Consider the following 27,976-nt stretch of genomic DNA (forward strand, 5'->3'; position numbering starts at 1 on the left):
AAAAAAGTGAGAGCAAGAATATCAAGGCAAGAATACTGAATGTCAGGAGAGGGTCAATGGTGTTTTGTGGCTATTAAGAAAAAAATTATTTTAGCAGTTTTGCTCTAACATGCTAACCTTTCCTTTCTGGATATATTAGGTAAGAAAAAGCTTTAAGCAGACTGTAGTGCCTTTCTTCCAAAGTGCAGGATTTTCTCTCCACATCAGTTTTAGATGGTATCTGTGATCAAAGGGACATATACTGTTCATACGCTTCCTCTGTACTTCAGAACTAGAGGTGACCTGGAGGGTGTATAAGTGCCCTTGTGTGGTTGCCTGGAAACTTTGGCCCACACAAGTGTCAACTTTCTTTCATGGTTATAAAGGAAGACTGAGCCTCACAGAGAGCTTTAGTCTTAGAGAAAAAAAGGTCCTTGTGTGTTTTAAAACAAGTGTCTCACCAGGAGATAATGGTAGAGCAGTGGGTTATAAATGATGTATTTTGTTCACTTCGCCTTGATAATGGCACAAGGGAAAAAAAGTTCATCGCTCTCTTATCAAAATACTGTGACATTTCTCCTTCAACTGTAAAATTTCCTATCACATTCCTTTGCTGCAACAGCAACTAAATTTACTCGATTGTAAAGACTACATAATCTCTCATCAAAAGGTGTCTTTTTTATTCATTCTTTTCTCCCTATTTCTCCCTATTCATATTTTAGGAGAATCACCAAGGTTGCTAAAATCACTGTGCATGTCGCCTGTCACTCTGCCTTGACCAAAGGCAGTATGYCGTTTCAATTGACATATCTTTTTATACTGACTACATTCTTTATCGAAGATGTTCTATTTTTAATGAAGAAAACCATATATAAAGGCACCTAGTAATGGCTGATGACCAAAACAATAAAATCAGTTGGACTTCTTTCTTGACTTGGTGAGTTATTTGCAATAAGTACCGATTCGTAGTTGATGGAATGGGTGACAACTTTGTACCTACAAACAGATGTCATTCTATAACATGTACAGCTTAGGAAAGTATAGATGTGTATGTTCTTCTCTGTAGAACACATGAATGTAAGTTTGTCTTTGCCACGTCCCCAAGGGATGGTTCTCAAAATACATGTCTTCATAATTTGTAAGGTTACAATTCCTTCAGATGGGAATGTCTGGGCAAATACCCTCATGCTGCTTGGGGCCTGTTGCCTGTAGGCCTCTTCAAAGGCAGACTGATGTAAATGGAAAGTGACACCGGTGCGTTTTGAATAACTTAGGTCTTTGTCCGATGCAGGCTCTCAATATACTGCTCAATACAGTAGGCTGTGTTTCATCTGCATGAGATCATGTGAAACAAAGATACAACTACTTACAGGAAACTGTAACCACAAAGGATTTTCCTGTCTGCATAAGTGTGATGACAAAAGTCGTAAAATAAAATGTCTACATTCATAATAGTGTTCATTTGCATTTTAAAACTTACTTTTTAATCTAACCATACAAAAAAGCATTGAAAAATCTTAGGATTCTAAGGAAAAATCCGAGGAAATTCTAAACTTTGTAAACTAGTTCAACCGTGCTTTTTTTTTTTTTTTTTTTTTGCTTATGAAATCAAAATGAAAATTGTAAAATTGTTGCATATTTTTATAAATAAATGAAATATTAACACATACAAATATAATTGGTAAAATGCATGGGTAAGTCTCAAGATGGAAACACGGTTCAGATGAAATCACAGCACAGCATGGGGAAGGTAGCTTACAGTCTGAACTGCAAGCACAAAAATGTTTTGTTTCTTCCAACAGAGCGAATATTGAAGAACTGTTATAATGCTAATAGTATGATTGTTTCTTTATAATGGATCCTGCTCAGAGTTATAATGACCTCAGAATTAATCCCCAGAGACATTTAGAGGATGCCTGACATTCCCTGCAGGACTTGGATCTATGTATTTAAATAACAGATTTATAATAAATATAAATATAAAGAAACACCTTATTTTAATTATGTGAAACTGTCCCAGTGCTAAATGACAGTGTGGATAAAATCTGTATATATGTGTTACTGTGTTCTATGCCTGAGATGCAGATATTCTATTTCCACCAATTGTGACTTTTTCGTATTTTAGAAAACTATTTATTACTCACTGAATTGTCCTTTGGAAGAACTTATACAGGGCTAAGAATATTTTATGACATATATGATGGAGTGAAACTGAGGATAAGTGAGAGTTCATTTGGTATTACATACTTCTCTTTCATGTTCACGTAATAATCTTTTGGAAGATATAATACATTTAATCATATTTTTCTGAAACATAAGCTAATGGATGTACTGTTTGTGAAGAGTTAGACAACATTTTTCATATTTTTCGAGAGAAAGAACAACCATATGTTGCACTTGAGGAATTATAAAGGCTATTTTTATGCAAATTGCATTTCTTTTATTAATTAACAGTACAACTCAAAAAATGCTTTTGGTTCTAAAATTACTTTTACATTCTTATTAGTTGAAACTGTAAGATTGCATAGTAATTGAGTTTTTATTTGAGTTAGAAAGATCAATGAAAATCGTTGGCGTACCTAAGAAACCTCCCATTGCTTTGCACAAGTATCCTTTGTTTCCCAGGACTAGGATGACATTCAAATACCAATCCATAACTACATGATGACACCATGTAGAAATTTTGTACACATGGAATTACGCTAAATTTACAGTGAGGAAAAGCAACCTGCAATAGGTCTACCAAATTTACCCACAATTCTAAAATATGACATAAAAATGTCCAGATCATTTTTCTTTTGAAAATCACACAAAAATCTTGAAGTGAGTCTATACTTGCTGCAAATTAGACAAAATTTCTTAACTTCTACAGTTGCAGTATTTGCTATCTCCAGGCTATGTAGAGTGGAGGGGAATGAGGAACCAATGACCTTCTGGAGTATTAAAAACATGACCTTTATCACACTTAATAAACATGTGTCATAAGTGTCAAAATTCAAAAATCTTTTAATCCGAATTAAAATGCTGTGGTTAAATGCAGCAACCACATAGTCATGCTGTGTTATTTTTTTCCTGATTGCTGCATAAGTGTTCTTTGAGTCCAGTTGCCAAAATTGAAACAAGGATTAAATCTAAGTAAACTATAACACTTGTTACAAATCAGTGGCATTAAACATGCTTCAAGGATTTGGTAGAGAACCCAAAACTTGTAATACAATAGATGGGATGTCAGAATAGCTTTGGCTTATCCTGCCAAAGGCATAACTAAATGAGAGGAGAACAGCAGGTGTCACCAAGAGGAAAGAGGTAGGTCTTTTTCATGAACAGATATGCCTAGATACATCAAAATAAAAAATTGATCAGTGTACTGTTGCATTGCATGCGGTAAGGTATTTCAAGTAGTTAAGAGTCAAGAAAAAGAATAATCTACAGGATATTCCTTCTGAGTATCTGTGAAGGATGGCCATCAATTTGACGCTATGAGTGGAAGAAAATATGTGATTTCTTTATTTTCCTGACGGTTCCACAAAAAGTGGTGATTTAAATGTAGATTTTGCTTTATTATTTGGGTCTGGCAGACTAACTATTTCATTTGCCGCTACAGCAGTTGATGGGCCCAAGAATATGAAAACCATGAGACTGAAGAAGTGCTCTGGGAGTGGAAAGCTTTTTCTCTCTGGAACCTCACCTCCTATACTGGCTTTGTACAAAACAAATTTCTTAATCTTGATAACAAGGCATCAGATTTATATATTTTTCAAATAAAATATTTATTTTAAAGCTCATATTATTTTTTCCAATGACCTGTAAAAAGGGCGCAGTGGCTGKAAACTGCACTGTGGGTACTTTTATGCTGAAACGTTGAAGGAAGATGACAGATCTTGGAGGCAAAAGTATAAATTTTTTTTCTGCTAGGGCTATAAATTTTAGGAGTGAATATTAAAAATATGTTTAAATTCTAACAAAATATTTGAAGAAGTGTTCTACACAATCTTATTCTTCCAGCTCATCAGATCTAACTGTTTGGACGTGAAAACTCTGTGCGGGATAAAATTAGCCACAGTGCTGTGAATACCTGGCAGTCTTTACAGTTTTTCAAAATTATTGTGGTAAAGCAAGTTGYATGTTGCCAAAATTACAAAATTGCAAATTCCTGCTTCGTGTCTGTCCATCAGCATGTGTATTTTTCTGCATGCAAACACACCAGCTCCCAAGAGAGAGGAGAAAACTTATTGGGACCAGCACTAGGTTCCTTTCTTCCCCCTGCACTTCACTTCATACGGTTGTAAAATGGGAATATGGAGCTGAGGCAGGGTCAAATAAACCATATAGCCCTTTTCTTCATCCACCTTTCTGGGAGCAGGCATATTGATCTCTGATTTACAGTGTAACCATGTTCTCTAATTAATGATATACAGCACAGGAGAAAGAAAATCACTTTGATCTGTTAAAAAATATGTTATAAATTTAAGGGTTTTCTAGTAGGAACATGCTATTGTGGGATTACCATTTCCATACATTGTCTAAGCCTTGATAACTCTCCATTAGTATATTTTAGATCATTTTATTGAGTGGTTTGATTCAGCTTAATCTTTTGACCAACACTCGTTTCACCAGCCTATGTTTTCCCTTGTACATCTTACAAGTGCCAAACACATCACGTATCTGCATGTAATGCCTTTAGCAAAGATATTTAAAGCCTCCAAAATGTCATTGTGTGCAGGAGGTGTGCAGGGTGGATGAGATAAATAATTGGGAGCAACTCTTCTTTATAGGTAAGCGAAGGCCAACAYAGCAATTAAAATCCTAGAGTCCTCAGGCAGAACCCAAGGAAATGTTCTGTTAGCAATGCCTTTGGTAAGTGAGCAGTATAAATGAATTCCTGTATGGTATTTCTTGGATGTAATTGTTATGACTGTAAACATATGGGATAGGAACGAATGAAGTAATATAAAAAAAAAATGATGTGAATTTATCGACTTTTTTTCATACAAAATATTTCCACACATTGAATATTGCACAGTAAAGTGGATCATAGGAAATACATCATTGATTATGTTATTGTAAATCATTTGCTGGTGAGAGATATTTTGTATTATTACTTGTGCAGAGTCCAACACTCATGAGATAAAAAAGCCAAATTGGAATTTCATTTGATGGAATCCTGCACATCACATACTCTCCTATCTGAGGCTGCCAGTAACGCAGCAGAAATGCCAAAATGAGAGGTATTAGGTAGAAAACTCACAACAGCCTGCTTTTCTGGAACTGGASAAGATGAATCAGGTAATCATTTGCMTATATGTATACRTACAGTGTCAGCATTGTGGTGTAGAATACTGGTAACATGTCTTTCTTATATATAAGAATTGATGGTGGGTTTTTGTTTCTTGTTTTTTTTTTTTTTTTCCTCCTTGCTCTATTTCACAGACTCAGTGCAAGAGAAAAGCCAAGCTTACGTAAAGAGAGGCTGAAGATTATCAGGTATGTTTGAACCACAGTGCCGTAATCACAAAACTGTAATAGGAACACTAAATATTTATGCATTTTCTGCATTGTCTCTAGCTTTGTTCTCCCTTTTAAGAACAGATTTTTATTGCTACTTTTTCTAGCATTATTATCTCTTCAACTTCAGTAAACATTTTAAGGATCTCTTCTGTAAAACAAAACAAAGAAACAGAAAAGTAGGTGAACCAAGGGGACAAGAACATCTGTGAAGAGTTATCCTTAGCCTATTCACCCTGCAAGCTTTTGTATCATTAAAATGACTATGATACAGCATCTGGCAGAATATGACTTCTCTTAGCTTCAAGCAGATAGTGCCAGGAAAGTGAACAGAGACATGATATACTAAGCCTAATTTATCATACTATTTTTCTGCCTATGAAGCCTGAAACAGTGAAGTGTTTAGGTTGAAATACTGATCGAATTTGCTGTTTCTGGAGGATAGCTTTCAGATTCAGTGGAATGGAGTGGGAACCAAAGAGCTGTTAAGCTGTCAGTAGCTGTCAAGCTGTTGGCATCCCAAACTACTCGGATAAAAAAAAAAAAAAAAAAGAAAAGAAAACTTCTGCGCCTAGAACACCAACACTTTCCTCCAGAAAATGCAAATAATACAGCTGCAACAGAATCCCTAATTATTTGGGTAAATGTTTTAGAAATGTGAAGCCATTCCAGTGATGTGAAAATCAGAATATAATTTTCAGAATATAAGTCTTCCAGAATACATTCAATTTTTTAACACACCTTTTGGTTTATCTTTAAAGTGGCCCGTTAATATCGTCCACCTCTTCCATCCCACTGTTAAGCTGAGGCTATTTCGTTGTGTGAGTGTTATTCATTGTATGAGTGAATGTTATCTATGTGTTGGAAATTACCATTGATTTCTTCTATGTTTTTTCTTTGCAGACTCCACAATCATCATCCTAAAGTATTCCAGAGAAAATCATTACAGAATTTGGTGAAAATCTTTTTTTGGTTGTTTTTGGAAGAGCATACTGACTGTTAAAATTTACTTTTGCATATACAAATTGTTTGAAAACATGTTTTTGGAAAGAAGGAAGTGACTGCATAGGTTCAGTCAAGATACCTCAGTTTCAGTACAAATAATAATAATAATAATAATAATAATAATAAAACTCCTGAAGGAAGATTAAATGATAATTGGGTGAACATTCTTTATGAGTACTACTAAACAATAATGAACCAAGATATTGAACATGCAGAGCCTAATCCAAACCCTGCTGGGGTCAATTAGAATCTTGATTTTAATTTTCATATATTTCAGATTAACCTCATCTTTATCTTGTGGAATTATGGTGACAGTTTTTTTAACCTCAAGCTTCCATGCTTCCGTCTTCACTTTTTTAAAATTTCCCAATAACACTAGTTTTAATTTGATCTCCAAGTTCTGTTCCTCCCTGTGAGAAGTATATATCTAGCGCAAGTAGAAACTGTTAATAGGTTATCTGAAGGTGATGTTCTCGTAGTCAAAATATTCTTTCCAAAGTTCAAGTTTTGTATGATGGAAATATTTAGTTGTTTGTTTGACTTTAAATTATTTAAATAAACATCTTGTGTTAATAAAATTGCAAGTTGTTGGTGTGTTAGTCTATGATCATTTCATTGAACTACCGATCCTCTTAGATCCTTTTTCATCTTTTTGTCCACTATTTTCTGTTATCTTGAAAAGTTCTTCATCTACGGTTCTTGATGCCGTAAGTTTTTAGGCCATGTGATGTCTAAGAAGATGCCTAATTCTCTTAACTTTGGCACATCATTAGCAGGCATCCTGTTTATCTCTTCTATGCATAGATACAGGTTTAATATTACATAAGATACAATAATCTCATTCACACAATGGTGTAGATATATTCCCCAAAAGTCAGGTAACTCATTTTCTTTGTTTCCCCATGACTCCACAATGTAACAAAACATATCAGTTCCAATTCTGAGGGTAGCTTACAGATATGCTTTTTTTTTTTTTTTAATACGATATCTGGCAAGATAGCTATGAAGCAAATGAATATAACAAAACAATTTTTAGCCCTTAAAGTTTAAGTGCTTAGGAATAATAAAGTACTTGAAAGAAGAATTCTCCTTGTGCCATCTCCCAGAGAATACAGGAGTATCCTTAGAACACTGAAAGGAGTCATGACCAACTGAGCACTCTTCCTCAAGCTCTGACTATTCTATAAAGGTTGGTATTAATGTGGCAGTGATATGTTTGTTAAAAACATGCTGTGATATATTATTGCTAAAATTGTGGTAAATCTAAGTGTGTGAACGAAGCCAAAAATAAAAGGGAAAAATTTACAATATGTATCTCCACATCCAGCAGTTTTCCCTCAGAGTTAGTAAGGTACACTGGCCAACTACCCCTTGGGCTAGTGTAGAGAATTTGGAATAACTAATTCAAAATGTTAGGAATAATCTCATGCAGAGAATTGTGTGCTACTAGCATTTTGATATTTTCTATATAATAACAGTTTATTTAATCAGATTACAAAAGAAAATGTTGGCTGCCTGTCTACCTGTGTCCAGAGGAGTTTTTGTAACCCCTTCTTATGTGCTTCTTGTTCGTCATTCAGATTGTCATGTTATTTAGTAACCATGGAGAAGTAGGGAGGGAAGCCTTTGGATGAATTTAGATTTCTCCGGATGAGTGCAAACCAATTTTTGAGAAAAATGAGAAAACATTTCTTAATGTAAATTGTACTGTCACTCCCTTATATCATCAGTGCAAATGGATTTCTTTCCAGATCATCTGAACTGTATAATTAGCATGTTGTTAAAGCATAGGTCTAAAAGTGCAAAAGTGTATACATTTTTAGGATTGCAGTTAAATGAAATTACATCAGAGCAACTGATATGTATGATCATACAGAAACAGGTGAAAAGTTTGGGATCGAACTACAGAATTTTCAACAACCTTACCATTTACTCTTAAAATTTTCCTTTGAACAATTTCTTTTTTCTAAGTCTATCCATGTTTTGAATGGGAATGATYGAAAGGAAATATGAACAATCATTGCTACTAAAATGCTGCGGCCCTTCCAAATGTCCAAGGTGTTTTTAGAAGGGAGAAGCATTCAGAGAGAACTGTCAASTGTAGGTCATTGTCACTGTCAAAGTGCATGCAATCTTGATGCTGTGATCCCTTTTCACTTTTCAAAAAAATTCTCTTAAATGTAATTTTCTTATTCTCCTACTGTTTTGGTTTACACAGGCAGGGACTGGTTTGATGTAAATCATCTGGCAATTACAGTTTGCTTTCCATTACTTGGTATTATTTTCTGAGCAGTTTCTATGTTTTAAATTTCAGAATTATCCGAATGCGATGTTACTCAACAGCAGTTTAAAGAAACAACATGGTTGCTTGTTTTATCTTGCCTGTGTGTTTGTATAAAATGTAACTTTTCCATCATGTCACAAAAAGTTATTGCACTCTTGGGTTCGTGAATTCAAGAAGCATGACATAATAGACTAGCAAGTATGGCCTTGTGTCTTCTGATGATGATCCAAGTCCAGCCACTTATCTTGATCTGCCTATATTGTTAACAACATGGGATGTCACACAACAAATTTTTCATTTTAACTGTTCTTTATGTACAGGGCAGGGTGGAATTTACTTTTTATTGCCTTTGTGAGAAAAGTATCATACCTCTCAGTGAAATAATGGTTTGTCAGACACTGGTATCTTTATTCTATAGTGCTTTTAAATTCTACACTATTTATACCAAGCTATCTTGGCTTAGGACAGGTGAGATGTGATACCTCTGTTTCTCAGTGAAAATGCTTAAGACTTTATGGGTATGGAAGATATATTGCTGATATGATAATTGTATGTTCCGTATTGTAGATTACAGAGAAAACTACTTTTTTTTTTTTTTTTTTTTTCAAATGCTCCCTGAATATGCAAAATAAACTGCTACTGGAAATGACATACAACCTTAAGGCTTGTACTTACAATGTTAGTATAGATTTGCATGCCTCCTTCTACCATCTTTGTACTAGCTACTAAGTGTATACGTGATTTGCTTTTTAGGCTTTATCACATTTGTTCATAACAGCAGTAATTTTATGATACGCGCTGCTATTATTTTGTTGTCAGGAGGTCTAAATGGATCATTGTGAAAAAAGTCAAAGAACAGTACATGGTTATAAAACTGGGATCACTGCAGAATCTCTACTAGGATGCAAAATGGGTGACATATTTGTCCTGGAATGATACCAATGAGCAGGCTGCCATTCAAAATGAGAGCTGTTTTGGTCAAAATATTTGTAGCAGGAAAGCAACAAACTAGAAAATAAGATTTGTGTATGTTTCAGTGGAAGGTGATAAATGCTTTGTGGGGTGAAAGGAGTTTTGGAAGAATTGCACTGCTTAATATTTCAAATAATACCATTTGCCAAATTGTGAGCATATCTAAGAGATTAAAATAAGTATATAAACAAGTATTCTTTTCTTCTACATAAACAGCTTTTTGATCAAAATTCTTTCAAGAGTAATAACTTGCTTTCTTCTTTATCTATTTTAAGTCAGTATAAAGTTTAGGAACACGGAATTTCCCTTTGCTGCATTATGACCTTAATGCTTCTACAGTAATTTGAAAGACACATCTGCTGCTTTTAGTCTGTGTGCTTTCTAGCTTCAGCTTAAGAGTGACATGCATTGTGAGGCCCAATGTTAAATCATTTCCTTTTCTCTGCGATTATACATACAATATCCCATCTTTTTTGATGACTAGTCTTCATTTCCTCCTCCTATTAGGATACATCCTTGGTTTATTTTAATTGTATTATTATTTGTCTAATCGTGGCAATGTGGTTCATACTTTTAGAAATGGGTGGAATGTGGTCTGTGCCTTCTAGGAGACTGCAGCCTGATTGAGGTGCAGTACCTGAGGTCCGATAGTGGTACTTGGAGGTAGATTAGGAATCTTTTCAGGGTTTTGAGAAGAGACTGAAAAGCAACATTTCAGAATAAAGATTTGCAAAGAGGGAAATGTGTATTTATTTGAAGAAGGGCACCTGATTAAATAACAAAATTAATAAACATTTTCCTACATTTAATTAAGCTTCTACTCCCGATAAAAGTTTGAACTTTTTATTTCCAGATGAGAAAAGTGACATTGCTATTACTTCTTCATCAGTTAGCACTCAAATGCTATATAGCACTGAAAATATTCTCTTTGTTAAAATCTACTTCCATACTTACTTGWCATGCTATTGTAGAAATCTTTCATTTAATAGCTGTTCTGGCTACTGGTGTCTGGCAAAAGAGGTCATTGAGGAGATTCTGTCTGTGGACTGGAAGATAAGATCTTCTGAAACATCTATCAAGTGTGTAAAGCATAGAGTTTGCACAAAAGCAAGTAAAAGAAATAGTGTGATAAACATAGGAAATAGGAAAGATGCTAGTACCACAGCTATTGTTGTATCTACCAGTATGTTGGATATGTCCACACTGGGTCATAAACAGCTTTTCTACTGGATTAAATTAGTCTGCTGTGGAACACCATGCTTCTTTGACTAGCTATAGTCAAGGAAATAGGATGTTTGGAGTCAAGGTGTTACGTGATGCTTGGGAAATACTGACTGATTTGTCAAAAATTTTGGTATTTTTTTTTTTTACCTAGATTGCAACTGATGGCAGTAGCAGGCAGGTTTTGGGAAGCTGAAGGGGGAAATTAGACTTGGTTGGCAATTGCTCTGTGGTTGATAGGGAAATAGAGAAGTCTAGGAATCAGTGGTGAGAAGGGAAACTTGTGCACCTTATTCTTACTGTTTTTTCTAACATCTACACTTGCTTATTGTTGGAGGCCGTTACTGGGAACTTGAGTGTGCCTCAGTACTTGCCACTCATAAGAAGAGAAGCASTGAGGTCACTCAGGCAACAGGGGGATGAGAAGGAGCAGATCGTCTGGACAAGAAACTAGTATCCAGAGCACAGGAGAGAAATTAGGCATTTCTAATAAGGTCCTGCAATCTGCAAAAGAGTGCTTCAAGGCTTAATGAGGCTATATTCAAATCCAAGCATTTCCTAATGCCAGAAGGCCTAATTTTGGAATATTGGATATATAAAAGTGGGATGGGATTTTTGTTTGTTTTGTTGTTAATTGAGATTAAGAATATGAGAAAATATGGTAGAGCACATATCACCTATAAAACAGCCCTTCCCTTACATTCCTTGTACATCAAATTGTTTGTGCCTTTCAGAAGAAGATTGTTAAGCCTAYGTTAGAATTTTAGTTGTGACTAAAACGGAGATTTTCTCTTCACTGAAGATTTTTGGGTTGATGTATAGGTTACTTTTTAATTTTATTTTATTTCTGTAAGAGAGGAACAGAAAGAGCAGATCTTTAGGGGGAGGTTGCTTTATTTTGTTTTGTTTTAGAGATACCAATTTTATCAGCAAGGGAATGAAGGATGTTACCTGCAGCCATTCATTGTGTTTGCTTGCTGTGTACTTAAATATTGCTATTTAATATACTTCATAGTTGGTAACAGTCTAGACTTTTGTTCTTATATTCTTGTAGTATTTTCTTATTAAAAGATAATAAGTTGCTGCAAACAGACATTATTATTTTTAAACATCATTGTAGAGGGTCCATTTTAATGCTTCCAAGACAAAATAATTCTGTAGCCCAGATATATTTTGACTTGTAATTCCTTTGATCTGTCTGGACACTCTCTATTTTCTTGCCAGAAATATTTTCCTACTTCTTCAAAATAACAAGTTTTATATATGAATTCTGTGAAATTTTTAGAATCAGTGATTGTAACTTCTAGACAAAGTTAGTCTGTTCTGCTGCCAGCATTGACTCACAGTGAGACCCTGAACTTTTCATTTAAAATGAAATTTTCATTTAGGGGAATAGAGAACTTGGGCTTGCTTTCAGGCATCGGTTACAAAGGTAAAATCTAAGGCTCTAGGAGTCAAGCTAAGTCCCCAAAAGAATATAGATATTTTAGATCTTGAAATATGAAGACATTGGCATTAACTTCTATTTATCTCACTTCTCCTTCAGAAAATAGATATGATAAAATATTTTGCATATTTTATGCACTTCTTGACTCATACTTCTAAAGCAGTATAAAGCTGATGCCAAAGTGTCATTTCAAAGCGGGCAAAGCAGTCGTTATGAAAATGCATACTAGCTTCTACAAACTATATTTATTCTTGGGAAAAAAACAGTGGCATTCTTAAATTCAAAATTATTTGTAGCTAGAACATACTAACTCATCTGATATTATGAAGAGGTGAAAAAAAGCCTCAACTCCAGTTTCTCCAAAATTATAAATTGTGTTAATACTGCAGTTGGTCACTGCATAACAGAATACTTTTAATAACTAAAATGCTAAACTGTTTATCATTTCATTTATATTTGTTACTGAGGATATGCAACAGCAAATTTATAAATGATTTTAGCTAAAAGAATTAGAGACATAGTTCTACAGGCAGTCAAATGTACTTGACTCCATAACTCATTCTTGACTCATCTCATGGAAGAATATATCATAGATGATTCCTCTTTTTTTTTCAGCTCTGGAAATGAAACTTTTCCAGCTCTGTATAAGCCCTTTTTTTTTTTTTTTTTTTTCATAAGGTTGGTTATCACAGAATGCCAATTTAAACTAACCATTGTGAAAATAGGCTCAAAGGATTATGCAGCTAGAGCTCAGTGATCACTGAGTAGTTAGTGTGACGTTTTATAACCAGACAGATTTCTGTAATTAACTTCACTAACAACTAACAGCATATTACTGAGATAATAAATGAATTCAAGAGGAATCTAAATATTTTTAATTGCCATTTAGATAAAATGATGATACAGCTTACACCTAAAAAGTCTTTTTTTTTYCCCTAATGTATATGAAAATGTCCAAGGGAAATCTAAAATACAGGAACCTTCCATGTTCAAAACCAGCACATTGTATGAAAACAGTCTGCAGTTCTTTTAGAGGACAGCTTAAACTGCTTCTCAGAGCTCCACAGGGTTATGAAGTCAATCTTCATATAGGAAAACCCAGGCATAGAGAGTTGGGAGCTCTTTTCATTCTTCTTTCATTTTTGCAGCACCTTCAATTTCTAGTCCTTTGGAAGTACACAAGGACCACCATGGAGAGGTAGATGTGATTGCTCATAATGCAGCTCCAGGAGGATGAAGTAGCACCATGTCCATGCGCTTGCCCTGGTACAGGCCACTTGTGCCAGCCAGAGCTGCTCCCAGGCTGCCGTGTCCCTAGCTGGCAAAGCAGCAAAGGGGCTCGGCGAGGGGGTTTCCCGAGAGTCTGCACTGAGAAACTGGAAGGCTGTAATGCAAATAGTTTGGCGTATGCTTTGCTACCTTGCTCATGTGACACCACTGGGACTTATTCATGTGAAGGTCAAGATCATTTCTGTACAGAGGGCTGCCTCAAGGCCAATATTCTACTTAAGTCTTGTGTAAGCCTCAGAGTAGGATTTAAGTGGTGCATAGGACTTGTGCTCAATCTCTGTTCAGGGGTTTATTTCACTCCAGTTACATAGTCTGCCTTATAAATGGGCATCACTCCTTATGCCGGCTTCAAAGTCTTGGCTGTGTTAAGATGTGGCTGCATGTGGAATTGCCTGTGATAGTCCAAAGTGAGGCACTGAAGAGCAAGTGAAGGTGCTGTGATCCACAGCTAAGGACAGCAGCCATGCTTTCTTTCTGTGGCAACAGTGGTAAAAAGCTGTGTTGGCCATTGCTGGTACTTGAACACGGGAGATGTAGATAAGCACATAACTCATGAGTGCTGGAGCAGCACTGAGCCATGTGTCTGTTATGCATGGCCATCCCTAGCAAGTGAAAAGAAATGATTAATTTGAATCTTGATATTGTGCATTATAGTTATACTACATTTATCTCTATTTATAATAATTTTACTTTTCATATAAATTATAATTATAATGGATGGAACTATACATGCATGCACACACTGGAACGTGGCATTCAATCTCCCTTTGTCCCAGTCCTCCTCTTTCCTCCTWAATCTCAACAGCAACTAGATCTTTGGAAGATCACACTAAACACTGATAAATTTGAGTCTTTGTTGAGATTTTTATTTTTTTCCTGGTGCTCTCCTTTCATAAGTTTGTTGTGAGTGCTGAAAGGAGTAGGGAAATCATGTTAAAGCATCTACTTCTTTTGTAAGTCATTTGGAGAGTCTGGCTTGCATACTCTGAGCTAGAAATCAGCATCCAAGCAGCAGATTCATAGCTCTGAGTGTGCAGATCTGGTAGAAAGCAAGTAACTGCATCTGCTGTTACACAAATGAGAGTTGAAAATAGATCCTTCTGTCTCTAAGCATAAGTACCGTAAACTGAGAAGATTCCACAGATGCACTCACAGATGATCTCATTGCTCTTGCTTTCCGGGTTAATAAGAATACCTTCCAAAACATTTTTGTTTATTTAATGCGTTTCACAATGTTAATTAATACAGTAGTCTTACTATTAAGTTAACTTTAGTAGCTTGCTGTATTCAGTAACAACACAGACAGCTGTGATGTTTGTTACCTTTTGCAGGTATAAAGACATCCAACAATATTGTCTAAGCATGAAGGCACTTAAAAATAAAGATTAGGTAACTCAGACTCAAGCCTTTTCTGAGACAGAAGCTATTCTGCAGGGAGAAAATTAAGCACTTCATCATCACCTATATAAATCTTTCACTAGATTTTCTTGGAATCCTTTTAGAAGAAAGATGTTACTCTTTTCCTTTAGATCTGGATAATAATATTTGTAAAAACAACATTTAAATAAAAATGCAATTAATAAGTGTTTTCATGCTTAGAAATTTTCTGCACTTTCTACTGTTTTACATAGAGTGATCTGTGTACTCCATATACTTATTGTATTTTAGCTATATAAAGAAAATGAAAAACCAAACAGGCTCAGGGATGAAATGTCTTTGCATATATCAGTGGAGGATCTGCACACAAAGGGACATTTATCAGGGGCAGCTGTACCTCTGCTGAGGAAAGGAGCAAACCCAAGAGTCCAGAAACAGATGATGATCTTATCAAGAAAACCCTCTTCAGTAATATCATCAGCCTGCTCTTGCCAAGTCTGGCATCTCTGTATCACGTGCATTTGTGATGGAGAGAGAGAGGGAGCAAAGCTACACAAGCTACATGTAACYGGGATAAAGTACCTACTCAACCCACTGGGTCTGCACAGTGTTATAATATAATTGGGAATCCTTTCTGCCAGTATGGAGTATCCATGTAAGAATGGAGTTTGGTTTATTCCTCTCAAAGGAAGCTGCAGGGAGGGATTTTCAGCTGCATGGGTTGCTTTTTTCTTTTTTTTTCATATTTTTGTAAATATTCCTAGACGAGTTCTTCCTGAACACATAGCTGGTAACACACTTGAACAGTGTTATTGAAAATTACTCAGAAATTCAAAAAGTATTTTTTTTTTTCTTATATAAGATTTAGACTTTGAAAATGGAACTGAAAATTGCTCTGGTAGTAAGCAAACTCAAAACTAAAGATAGTGTTACTTCTAAAATCCTCACAGGATTAGGAATTCACTATGATGGCCTATCTTTACTGTCACTGAAAGCTTAAGTTTTAAATTTCATGTATATATGTCTAGAGCTGAAGAAACCTGAGTATATTAACATCATTTGAATAGATTGCTATCTGGGTTATCTGCTTATGTTGAGTTCAATTGCATGCATTGCGTGCCTGTGTCATAGTCATTGAAGTTGGATGTATAGCAGACATAAATCAGCATATGTCTTTCACAGGTTTTTTAAGATGATTGGAAAGACAAAAGGATTTTTTCTCCTTACCTATTGCCCTTTCTGCTGCAGTCTTCTGTAATTCTGCCCTACAGTTCTCCTTTATGCAGTTGTCTATCTCATTCCTTGAGCTCAAGACAACCACAAATTTAGGGGCAGAGCTATGTCTCTTTCTGCTGTGGTCAGTGGCTACAGGAGTGACCTACAAGAGATGTTCTCTTTTCTCTGGCACCATGTCAGGGAAATAGGTACTTTGTGCTGTAGGAATAGCTGAGGAGATTTATCCTTCCCTGGTTGGTTTACAAAGCAATTCTACTGTGAGGGCTACAATCTTGCAATGTAGGAAAGGCAGAATTTCATGTTACAGGACCTTTATTTTATTTATTTRGTTTTGTAATRTTGAGTAAAATGTTTACCAGCAATTAGTGAATTAAGAAGTTAATTTCTTTTTTTTCATGTTACCCATATAAAAGTGTATGCAATAGACTTTCTCCAAGGCTAGATTTATTTGGGCTCTATCTGTAGAATAGACGCTAATATTAACAGAATATTTCTCATTTTATGTGGAACAAACTGTAATGGCTTCAAAACAAGTGAACAAATCTTTGACTATTCCTTAGGATAAATATCTTTTATCTTATCTTTTACTTATCTTATACGTTATCTTATATCTTTTACTTAAGGTGTCTTTTTTTATATAACTTTGAGCAGATTTTTTAAGTTCAACTAAGTTATCCAAATAAAGAAGTCTGTGAAAGACTTCGTAGTACAAGGAGCTGCTTTACTCAAAAGCTATGCAAATTTTAAAAGCAGTATTATCATGTACTACCTGCTGTCCGAATTCCGAGAAATATACTTTTTGTAGTAGTTTAAAGAACGGCATACTTGATGCACAGTTGTTATGTGGTTCTCCACATAATCATAAAATCATAGAATCATTAAGGTTGGAAGGGACCTTTGGAGATCACCTAGTCCACCTCCTCTGCAAACACAGGGTTACCTAGAGCATGTAGCACAGTGTTGTGTCCAAGCAGGTTTTGAAGATCTCCAGAAAAGGAGACTCCACAACCTTTCTTGGCAGCCTGTTCCAGTGCTCTGTCACCCKCACTGTCAAGAATTTTTTCCTTAAGTTCCTGTGGAACTTTTGATACTTCAATTTGTGGTCATTCCCTCTTGTCCTTTCACTGGCCACCACCGAAAAGAGGCTAGACTCTTTTAGTAGTTATTTATTTATTTATTATTGTAATTTATTGGTTTATTTTTAATCTGGGGTGAATCTTATATTTCTATCAAGTTCARTAGATTCTTGGTTTTCTGGTATTTAATTTTGCTTCTTCTACTGTGTTTTATATGCTTGGAACATCTAATAGACTCAGGAGACAAGGGACATTCAAAGAACATAGAGAGTGGGGGATCAATCAAAAATTAGTTTTGAAATTACAGGAATGTGAAGCACTATCAAAATATAAGATTACTTCCTTTATATTCATTTTACTTAAGCAAATGAAAACAAGTGAACTTTATAAACAGAATACAACTAAGAATTTTTGAAGTGTCAGGTGTGTACACTTCTGTTGAAACACTTTTCTTTAGAAACTGTGCCTGTGTTGGGAGATGTAACACACCTTCCKATCACTGAAGTTAGCTCTGTACTACAACCAGAGTTCTGGACCTGCTTTTGTACGTATAGCTAAGACACATTCAACAGGCTTGAGCTTAGAGGCACTTGAGCTACTTCACCATGTCAGTATAGAAATGTTAGCAGAAGCTTAATGTAAAAAGCTTAATGTAAACAAAATGGCAGGTTATGAACCTTTTTTCAGGAAAGTTTTTCAGCCTGCAGTGAGCTCCATGATGATCTAGCTACCTGAATATATGGAGTACTATAGCTTTGAAATTGCATCACTGAGTGTAGCGTAGACGTGTTATAAGTGTTCTGCTTAGCCAGAGTTCAGCTAGTAAAGGATATATTACAATGAGCTTGGCTTTTTTTTTTTCGTGGTTTAGCTTAAGTTAAGCACTTATAAAACACATGTGCCTTGGCTAAAAGGATAATGGTGTTTTTATCCAGTCCTCTGTTCAGGCTTGGGAGTAGTTTTTGATTTCACTCCTGGAAACTTTCTCTTTCACTCTGTTTCCATTCCCGTTCCTCCAACATGTATCTCTGTATCACAGGCAGCCCCAACTCAGCTTTCCCAAGGTCTCCTTCTCCAGACTCTTACCCCACATCAACCCGTTTGCTTTTTCATGCTGTTTGTCACTCACTTTCCCTCCTTTCTATRCCTCTTGCAGGACAGCACTGTTGGGGTCGAGCTAGCACCTGCACTCTGCCCTTTGCAGACCTCACAGCAGGTAGGAGCAGCTGAGCAGCGTGTGGCTGCCCCTCCAGCTTCGTGAAGCTGATTCCAAGGCTAGGCCAAGGGAGAGAGCACTTGCTCAGAGCACTGAATAGCTGTGGGTTGTCCTTGTGTCCACTTTGCTTATGGCCAGGTTGTCCTGACTGCTTAGGAGCGATGGGAACAGGGGCTTGCTGTGGAGTGGCAGCTGCCTCAGGAGAAGGAAAGCAGCTGCCCTGTGCCCCTTCCACCGCTTTCCCTCAGATTTTTCAGCTTTCAGTGCCCAGCCTATTCCTGCTACCGTTTTTCTGACCTTATGAGCTGTCTAACCCTATTTTCTCCTTCTGGAGTAGAGAAATTCAATTTTGGCTTTGCTTGCTGTGCCGCAGAGCAGGTTACCCCTGGCACCCACCAGACCCTCCTGGCAGAAGCACAGCACTGCAGGGCCGTACAGCTCTGGCCACCGCAGAGGCCTGGGAGCTCACATCATTCCCAGGCTGCATTAGGTAATGCAGTGACTTAAAGCCCTGACCGCAGACTCGGCAGTGTTAGAGAGTTGGCCATTTCTGTAAAAGAGCTATATGAGCTATTAAAGACAGTTCCCCCAAGCTTTGCCATCATGGCCAACAGCAGTCTGTGACTGGGTAATGGAGAAGCACCATAGCATGGCATGTTTGGGGTTACTGCCGCAAAGAGTAACTTGTTTCAGAGTTTTCAGCTACTGAATGAACCCTCTGGAAAGGGAAGGTTTCTGTTTTGCCACCTCCATTATGTTATCTTTTCCAGTGCAATTACAAGCTAATTCAAAGCTCTTTGTGTTAGGCTAATAGCTTCTGATTCACTGCTGTCAGGCAGCACCTCCTTGTGCACTTCTAATGCTGCCTGCCAGTGCCCCTACCACTTACCTGTGAAGAGGGTTCTTTTTATTTATTTATTTGTTTTGAGTAGAGGCTCGTCATAGGCAAATCATTAATGGAACATCAAAAAGATCCCATCTGTTACAGTCACATATGGCTAAGATCACAATTATCAAAAGTCTTTTGCTTTTATTTTTTTTTCATTCTTATCCACACAATAAATGTAGTTGTCAGCAGGATAAGTTCACGCATCGGATAAGGTCACAATTTCATTTAGTGACAACTTCCAACAGCGTGAACTTACAAGGTTCGATTTATTAAAGAGTCAGAAAGGATAAGATCACTGCATGGCCAGCCTGATTTATCAGGGTTTGACTGGAGTACTTGAATAGAGAATGTCGTATTTCAAGTTTATGTTCAAAACTGTAGTTTAGTGTGTGTTATGTCTCTGAGACTTGAAAATTGAGGGAGGAGAATTTAGACGAGGTATCTCAATAATGTGGTGTATGTCTGCCAAGCGAGTGTATGATCATTTTATATGGGAACTACCTTGCCAAGTATCGCAAAAGAATAAATGGGATAGTTCTTTGCATTGAACTGTTGTGTGCCAAAGTGCCTACATTAGATAGCTGCAATAGCTATAATCACTTGTCAAATATTAATTAATTAATCAGACATTAATATTAATGTCTGATTCTTCCTGTGCCTACAGCAAGGGAAGCTGTGCTTGGGTCCCGGGCTTAGCAGTGCTTAAGAACTTCTGAGAGTGCTTTTCACTTGCTTAGTCTGACTTCAGGGCAGTCCTTCTTTGAAACCACAACATTTACCATTTCTCTGCCATAAAAAAAAACATTTGCTGAAACTCTGCATAGAAAATACACAAAGAGGAGCCATTAGCTAGTCGAAATTGATAGAGCTCTGTGATGTCAAGTAACCAATCTCTAATTATAACAGAGGAAGGGCTTATTCATGCTTTTTCTTAGCTGACTCCACTTGGAGGGCTGTTCCTGATGAAAAGTTACTGTCAAAGCTATCAGTGATTTGCTTAAAAATGATAAATATTAATAAATCTGGATAAACATTTATGAACAAAGTAGTTCACTTTTTCTCTTGCAAATCTCTGTTCATCATTCACCTTCGATACTGACTCCCTTGTTTCTTATTCCAGAACATGGGGAGATGGATAAAAGCCAGAATTATTGTGTGCAGAAATACCATTTATAGTTGAATTCTTCTGGTATGTGAACTATGGTCAAATCCTGTTAAGGGCCAAAAGCTGTTGTTGTTTTTTCCAACTTGCTACATGTTTTCTGGATTTTTTAAAATCATCATCACTTTTCTTTAAAAGAATAAAAAGTTAAAGTGACCCTTCTACCTCTTGTTTTATGTGAGCCCCATGTGGCATCCCTGAAGAATATGTATATATAAGGAAAAAAAATCCTAAATTTAGTCATTTCATTCTGCTTTTATATCCACCAAGGTGGCCTAATATCTTAAAAGCCATGGGATATTTTGTAGCTGTACCAGTGAGTCATGACTTGGGGCTTCTTTTACAGTGCAGCTATCATAAGTCTTTGAGTAATCACAGACTTTAAAAGTATGCTACATCAACAAGATAAGAGAAACAGCCCACAGCACTAACAGCATTATCTTTTACCAAAATTGATTAGCCCATACTATGTGTCTCAAATTTTTTGTATAAACTTACTCAGCAAGCTGGAAATAAGTGTTCCTGAAGAAGATGAAAAAAATATATATATTTTATTGGTAGCAAGGAAAAGTGAGGTATAGATTACTAAATGGAATGTTTATTAATTCTATTATTTTTTTTTTTTACCTAACTTTGCAAATCTTAAAGTCAGGGCATCTCTTCCTTTGTACTTGTATTTCTGGTTTGCTTCTTGCTGTACCTCTCAATGGGCCAGCTGAGGGATCTCGGATGAAAGCAGCAGAATATAACTGCCTTTCTGATGCTGCCGTAGGACATGCTCCATTCCAAGTGTGTCTGTGAATTCCACACAMTATAATTTGCTATCAAGTGAAGGATCTGGTGTTTCATATTGAGGTGGTCTCTTGCAAATGCCGATCACTAGAAACTATTATGTTCAGCACAGAATTTTCTGCTTGCTTTTGGGTTAGAGCACCAAGTAAGTAAGCTGTAGCTTTGTTCCTTACATCTTTTTCTTTTTTTTCCTCTTTTTATTCCATTCATGGAATCTCCATGGATAGACACCTATGAAAAATCAGTACCAGTTGATCCTTTATTCCTTTTTAAAATCATGGCAACTCTTTCTTTCCCTGATGCGTGAAGAAGATGTTGAACACAGATATGGAGGACAGGAGCAATCGAGGGCACTTCCTATTTGTATCTGAACTGTGGCTGAGACCCAAAGGCAATACTTCTGGCCTTACCACTTTTTCCAAATACTTTTAGTTAAGAATCACTGGGAGAAGATCTTGCGGCCTAAGGGGAGTTTGCTTTAAGACAAGTTGCTCAGCAGCACCACTTGCCCTGTTGAAAAACCCCTGCACCTGGGAAGCCAGAGCCCGCATGCAGGGAAGCCCCGTTCTTTCCATTGGGGCCATCAGTTGCCATCGTTTCCATACATAAATTTTCAGAGGAGCAGAATGTTGTAAATGAGTGCAGTAAATTGCAAACTCCTACTCAGTGGTCAGGGGAGTTCAGGAGAGGATTTTTAATAGTGACGTTTGTAATCTTTCTTCTACAAACCCTCGTACCAGCCCCTGACTTTCCTCTGCTTAGGGCAGACAAAGGAACGTATCCAGTGATTTTACAAAAGGAATAAAGACTCATTCTCTGGCTTGAAAAAATTAGACTTTGCTCTGTATTTCTTTTTAATTACAGTTCTCTTAGTGTTAATTTGTTTCCTCAAAACAAACACAGTTTTCCAGTGAAAAAAAATAGATTTGTCAAGAATTAAATTGTAGTGTGCTGAACTTTGTAGCAAGCACTGCTAAAATGGKTTTTTTTTGCCAGAACATGTGAGCACATGATTCTCTTGCCCAACTCTAACACTTGCATACACCCAAAATTTTAGAGTGGGTCCTGACAAAGATGACCAGAGAGGGATTTACCTTTTTTCTGATTTTTTTCTTTTGAAAATTATGATTGTAGGGAAAAAAAGATTATGATGCAGAGTGTTTTGTAATCCTCTCCATAATCTACTATTCTCTATTACGGCGTTCTTAATGGAGGGCAAAATGCAGCTGTTTCAGTACAATTCCACATAATGTTACTCCATCTGGAGGACATTTCAGTTTATTAATACGCATGTAAATACATCACCAAAGCTACAATTTGTGACTGTAATCAGAAAAAAAAAAAAAGAGAGAATGAATTCACATTAACTTATTCAATTTGCAATTAAAGGCAAAAAGTACAGTTTCGAAAAAAAATGACTGCTCGTTTTAATGTCTGCCTCAAGCCTAAAGTTATCTTTACTAACATATCTTCCAAGATAAGGTTAATGTTGTGAATCTTATTTGAAATATAAAATATGATGATGTGTACCTTAAAACTTAGGTAGGTTTTTGGATATCACTGGATGATCTGCCCTAAGTTTGTCGTTCTTAATCCATTAAAAGACAGGCCTGCTTGTAAATCCACAGGTATAGATAAGGAGTCACTGTTTGACTGAGTCTGAACCCTTTTCAAATGAAAAATGTCAGTGGCAGAAAGGGAGGCTGAATTATTTTTTAAAAGGGTTTTCAAAGATTCTCATGATTCCTCTGGTATCAGTTAAATGTGACATGTCCATAGACATGGCTGTTTTTTAGTGTGTAAAAGCAAGCAAATGTGGCCGTTTCCATCTTTATGTAGAGAGAAAATGCTGCAGTAGTTGTGAGTGATCAACATGTTGCTTTGCARTACAAGAAAGATTCCTTTCTTCTATGTTYAGCATATACAGAGATTTTTTTAAATTAATTCAATTTGTGACAACATGCTTGTGAAGGGGGAAAATGTGTTTCACATTATTATATATATATATTTATGCACACATGTATATCATGTATGTAAATTATATATAATCTGTAGCCTTTCCTGTTTACTGTATCATAGCACCATCATGATGTGAGTTCATCTGCAGTCATGTAGAAGCTTTTATGAATTGATACAGCTCTGTTTCGTAGGACACCTACATTTGCACACATCCCATTTACAAAGAGGATCTGATGCTGTATTTTAAGTAGCTTTGTAATCTACAGTGCTCAGAGATGGAATTCAGATTTTTTTGCTTGAAAATGGAAGCTGGTGCCAAGTCTTCTCCTTGGAAAACGGTCAAGATTGTCTAAGGACAAGGAAAACCTTCCCAGTGCAGCTGTAGCGCACATCCCGGCATTCATGGGAATGGCTGGTGTGGGAAGTGTGTGGAGACTGCTTGYGAGCCAGCAGGAGTTACTCACTTCCTCCGGCCAAGGTTGAGCTCTCAGCATTTGCCAGCTCTAAATCTGGGACGAGTTTACTTATTGCATAGTTGGACTTGGCGCTGGTTGTGCGCAGGCTGATTTGGGGGAGAGTTGTTGAGAAGGGATGCACTGAGGCAAAAGGCAGGAATTGCTGTTCCATCTGATTGGTATCGTGATGGAAGGCGAGGTAGGGGGAAATCATGGCTGCAGTGAAATCTGTGTGAGCCCTGTTGTACACTGCAACAAAAGCAGATTTTCAGCTTGATCGCTGACCTTCGGGAAGGCCAAAGCTTACAGGAACTGCAGCATATAAATAATTGGTTCAGGGTCTACAAAGCTGAGCAGACATCACTCCCGCTCCCATAGAGGTACCCCTAAAATTTGAAGACAAAACTTACTTGAATTACTTTAGAAAAAGTATTAGAAATTATGTRTATGAGCACAAGTGTTGCTACATTTGTATGTGAAAAATGCATTCACAGAAAAAACAGACTATTGGAGGGACTGCTTTGCAAAGAAGAATTTGTCTTTTTTTAATAAAAGCATGAGGGGAAAGGTGGTGACAGAATTATGCTTATCTTTCTAAGGCAATAAACAATTGCTTGTTTATATTTCCCCTTGTGCTGGGGAAGAACACAAAAGTTAGCACTGAGGAAGGCTAACATTTTCAATTTAAAATGTTAATTTTGATGTTGTTACTTTCAAAAATAAAGTTCACTTTAGCAAAAATCAACACACACATACAAACTCTCTCCACGGTGGACTAAAGCAATGAATATTCTCTATACTCCCATTATTTATAAACATTTTGTATTAAAACCACAGTATAGTGATTAGAATTGTTTTGCCTAAAAATAATTGCTTTATTTTTAAAARCTGCTGCTGCAGTTTTTACTGCTTTAAAATTTCATTTGGTTCRTTATTTATTTATGTATTCTAGTGTATATTTCTAGTAGTTTCTCCAAAATCAGTGTAGTCACTCTGGATTTATATTACTATAAATGCAAAAAAAAAAGCACATCTGTAAAGTTTTTAGTGGCAAATGCTTAAGACTGTGTCTTTGTGACAGCAAGAATGCATAAAGGAGGTGAATGYACCAGGTGCTGCTCTGATTCCTCTCATCTTCCCCGTCCTCAGTATTTGGTAAGAACTTGAACGAAACCCCTTGTCTCACTCCTTCTTACCAATTTATTGAACAAAAATGCCCTCAAACTATAACATATGTGAAAGATGCAAGAAAGGAATGGGACTTTCTACATGGAATTTGAATATAATTCTAAGGAAAAAGGGTTGTTTTCCTTCTGCAGGACGACGAGGTCAGTTGTTTTCTCGGACTGGCATAATTAATTCTCATTAAATGGGCGCTCAGAACATTGCGCCCGTAAAGCGAGCACAAAGGCAGAGGTGGCTGTTGTGGAGGCGCAAGCGAAAGTGCTTTCAACAGGGCTTGTTTTCTTTGTTTGCAGGAGAGTTGGAGATGTTCCAGAAAGACGGCGAGCGCAGGATTCAGAGCCGGCAGCAGCTTCCGGTCGGAACGACATGGGGGCCCTTTGCTGGGAAGATGGATCTGAATAATAACACCTTGGTATGTCGATGCGCAGCGCCGCTTTGCTTCGTTATATTGCGTGCCTGGCTGTGGGGAATAGCCCCTGTTAGGACTCCAGCGGAGCATTTCCAAGCAGGCGTTGTTACGGACAGTGGTGTTTGGAGCTTTTCCAATTAGTTCTTCTGTGGCAGCCATCCACGTAAAGTTATTTGGAGCACAGGTTAATAATATTAAACTAATTATGTTGCAGGAGGAGCAAAATGCCACATCTTTGTTTACTAAACCAAACGAGTGCTTTTTGTTTTTGATAAAATGCCCGATTTTGAGTGTAGTTTTAGAAGTTTCTTAGCATTAATTGCTGAGTATATAATTTATATGAATGTATTATGAAGAAAATAAATAGTTATATTAACTTATACTAAAATCCATTAAATTTGCTATAATGTTAAAGCTACTGAACAYAGCAGGACCTTTCAGCGGTTTAAAATTACTATCAAAGTTCTTGAAAGGCACCTGTCATATAATATAAGTTATTTACCTTTATTTTATTACAATTGCGGAAAGTATATGGGCCATATTACTTATAAGTAATGCTTTGCTGATCCCAGTTTAGTGCACTGAAAATCATGTTGTTCCCAGGTCTTCATTTCTTTTTTGATTGTGCTAATTTTATTTATATATGATACTATTTCTATATAGTTCAAATTCATTTTATGACATGATCTGTAAAGGTGAGTCTTTAATAAATAAAAGAAACAAATCCACATAGCCGAAGTGTTTCAGGCAGTCTTAGAATATGCATTGCCCTGTAGGATATTGCTGAAGAATTATTATTCTCAGCTGGATCACAATCTGATATTACAGGTTTTGCATGAACTCATTAACATAGGGAATGGTGGAACTATTTTCTTGAAATCTGTTACGTACATTTGGAGTAGATACAGCTTGGATATTAAGAAGTGAGAAGCTGAACTTCCCAGAGTTGGGGTATTGTTGTTGGGGTATCCCAAAGTGAGGGAAGGGGGCAACTGAAATTCTTTGCTTCTTCCCTGGAGAACGTATGGCTATAAATTTTTAGTCCTGTTTTTAAAAGCTTGCTGGATAGTATGCCTAGGAATATATATATATATGCCTACTGAAACTGCCAAGGGACGCTGTATTTTTGTGACTACATACTACCCATTTAAAATCTTGATGCTTTTTTCCTATCTTCCCAGRCTTCTTAGTGTGTTTATTAGCAAAAGATTACAGAAAATGTACTAGAAATTTTGTCTAAATTTGCAAGAATTCAGCATTCCCAATCCAGGTCAGATTTGATTCAGTTACCTGATGGATTTTCCAAAGCGCCAAATGTTCCAAATCTCCTTTGGGAAGTGGACARTTTGAAAACCTCTCAGTCACTCTTCTCCATCTATTTTATTTCATTTCTGTTTCAGCATCTTTCATTCATTTCTGTTTTATCATGGCCTCTCACATATTGTTTTTCACAAAATCCTGTTTTCTACAGGATTCCTGTTTTTCTAGCTGTAATGGAAATAATTTGCCAGGGTCCCACCATGACTACTCTATTCAGTCCTTGAGCAATAGGAGCCTTAGTCATTGCCCACATAAGACATAAAGAAAAACKCTTATAATATGTGTTCCCTTTTGCTTCATTCACTTTTAGCACTTCTTCAGTTATATAAGCTGTAAAGCAAATCTTAGAGATAAYGAAGACTGACACATGGCACAGAAGTTGTCATTATCAGATATCATTATCAGACACCATAGTCTCATCTAGGCAAAGTGCATTTTRAAATCAGAAAAAAATCTGTAAATAGAATTGCCATCCTTGTCACTATTCTCTTGCTCCCTAAATATTTATATCATTTGAGATACTCAAAACTCAAACGAGTATGAATCTAAGCAATCCGATCTGATTTCAAAGTTGACTTTGAAGTTGGTCCTGATTCTGACAACAGGACAACAGGAAGGGTTTCTATAAGTATGTCAATAGCAAGAGGAAGATGAGGGAAAATGTTAGCGCACTGCTGAATGGGGAAGGGGCCTTGGTGACGGAGGATGCCGAGAAGGCAGATTTACTAAATGCCTTCTTTGCCTCTGTCTTTACTGCTAAGACGACCCCCCCATGAACTGCAGGGCACAAATGGAAGAGATGTAAATGGGCTAGAGGAAGACCTTCCACGGGTTGAGAAGGATTGGGTTAAGGATCACTTAGGCAAACTGGCCACTCAAAAATCTATGGGCCCAGATGGGATGCACCCAAGAGTGCYGAGGGAAYTRRCCGAGGTTATTGCTCAGCCTCTCTCCATCATCTTTGAGAGGTCTTGGAGAGCAGGGGAGGTGCCCGAGGACTGGAAGAGAGCCAACGTCACTCCAGTCTTCAAAAAGGGCAAGAGGGAGGAGCCGGGCAATTACAGGCCGGTCAGCCTCACCTCCGTCCCTGGAAAGGTGATGGAGCGGTTCATCCTAGAGAGAATCTCCAGGCATATGGAGGAGAAGAAGCTGCTGAGGAGCAGTCAGCATGGATTCACCAAGGGGAAGTCATGTCTG

At 36.8% G+C, this 27,976-nt stretch overlaps 1 protein-coding gene across 1 annotated transcript in view; it reads left to right on the forward strand.

Moving 5' to 3' along the window:
* The window catches only part of LOC112957841 (zinc finger protein ZFPM2-like), a 140,030-nt gene that overhangs the window by 61,554 nt on the left and 50,500 nt on the right, over positions 1-27,976 (forward strand). Inside the window, exon 3 of the mRNA XM_026051589.1 lies at positions 25,344-25,462. Within this exon, the coding sequence (XP_025907374.1) occupies positions 25,355-25,462 (108 nt within the window). The 5' untranslated portion in view covers positions 25,344-25,354. The remainder of the gene's footprint in view (positions 1-25,343; positions 25,463-27,976) is intronic.

This window comes from Nothoprocta perdicaria, unplaced genomic scaffold, assembly GCF_003342845.1.
Source record: "Nothoprocta perdicaria isolate Ctin4 unplaced genomic scaffold, notPer1 scaffold_77, whole genome shotgun sequence".
Lineage (NCBI taxonomy): Eukaryota > Metazoa > Chordata > Aves > Tinamiformes > Tinamidae > Nothoprocta > Nothoprocta perdicaria.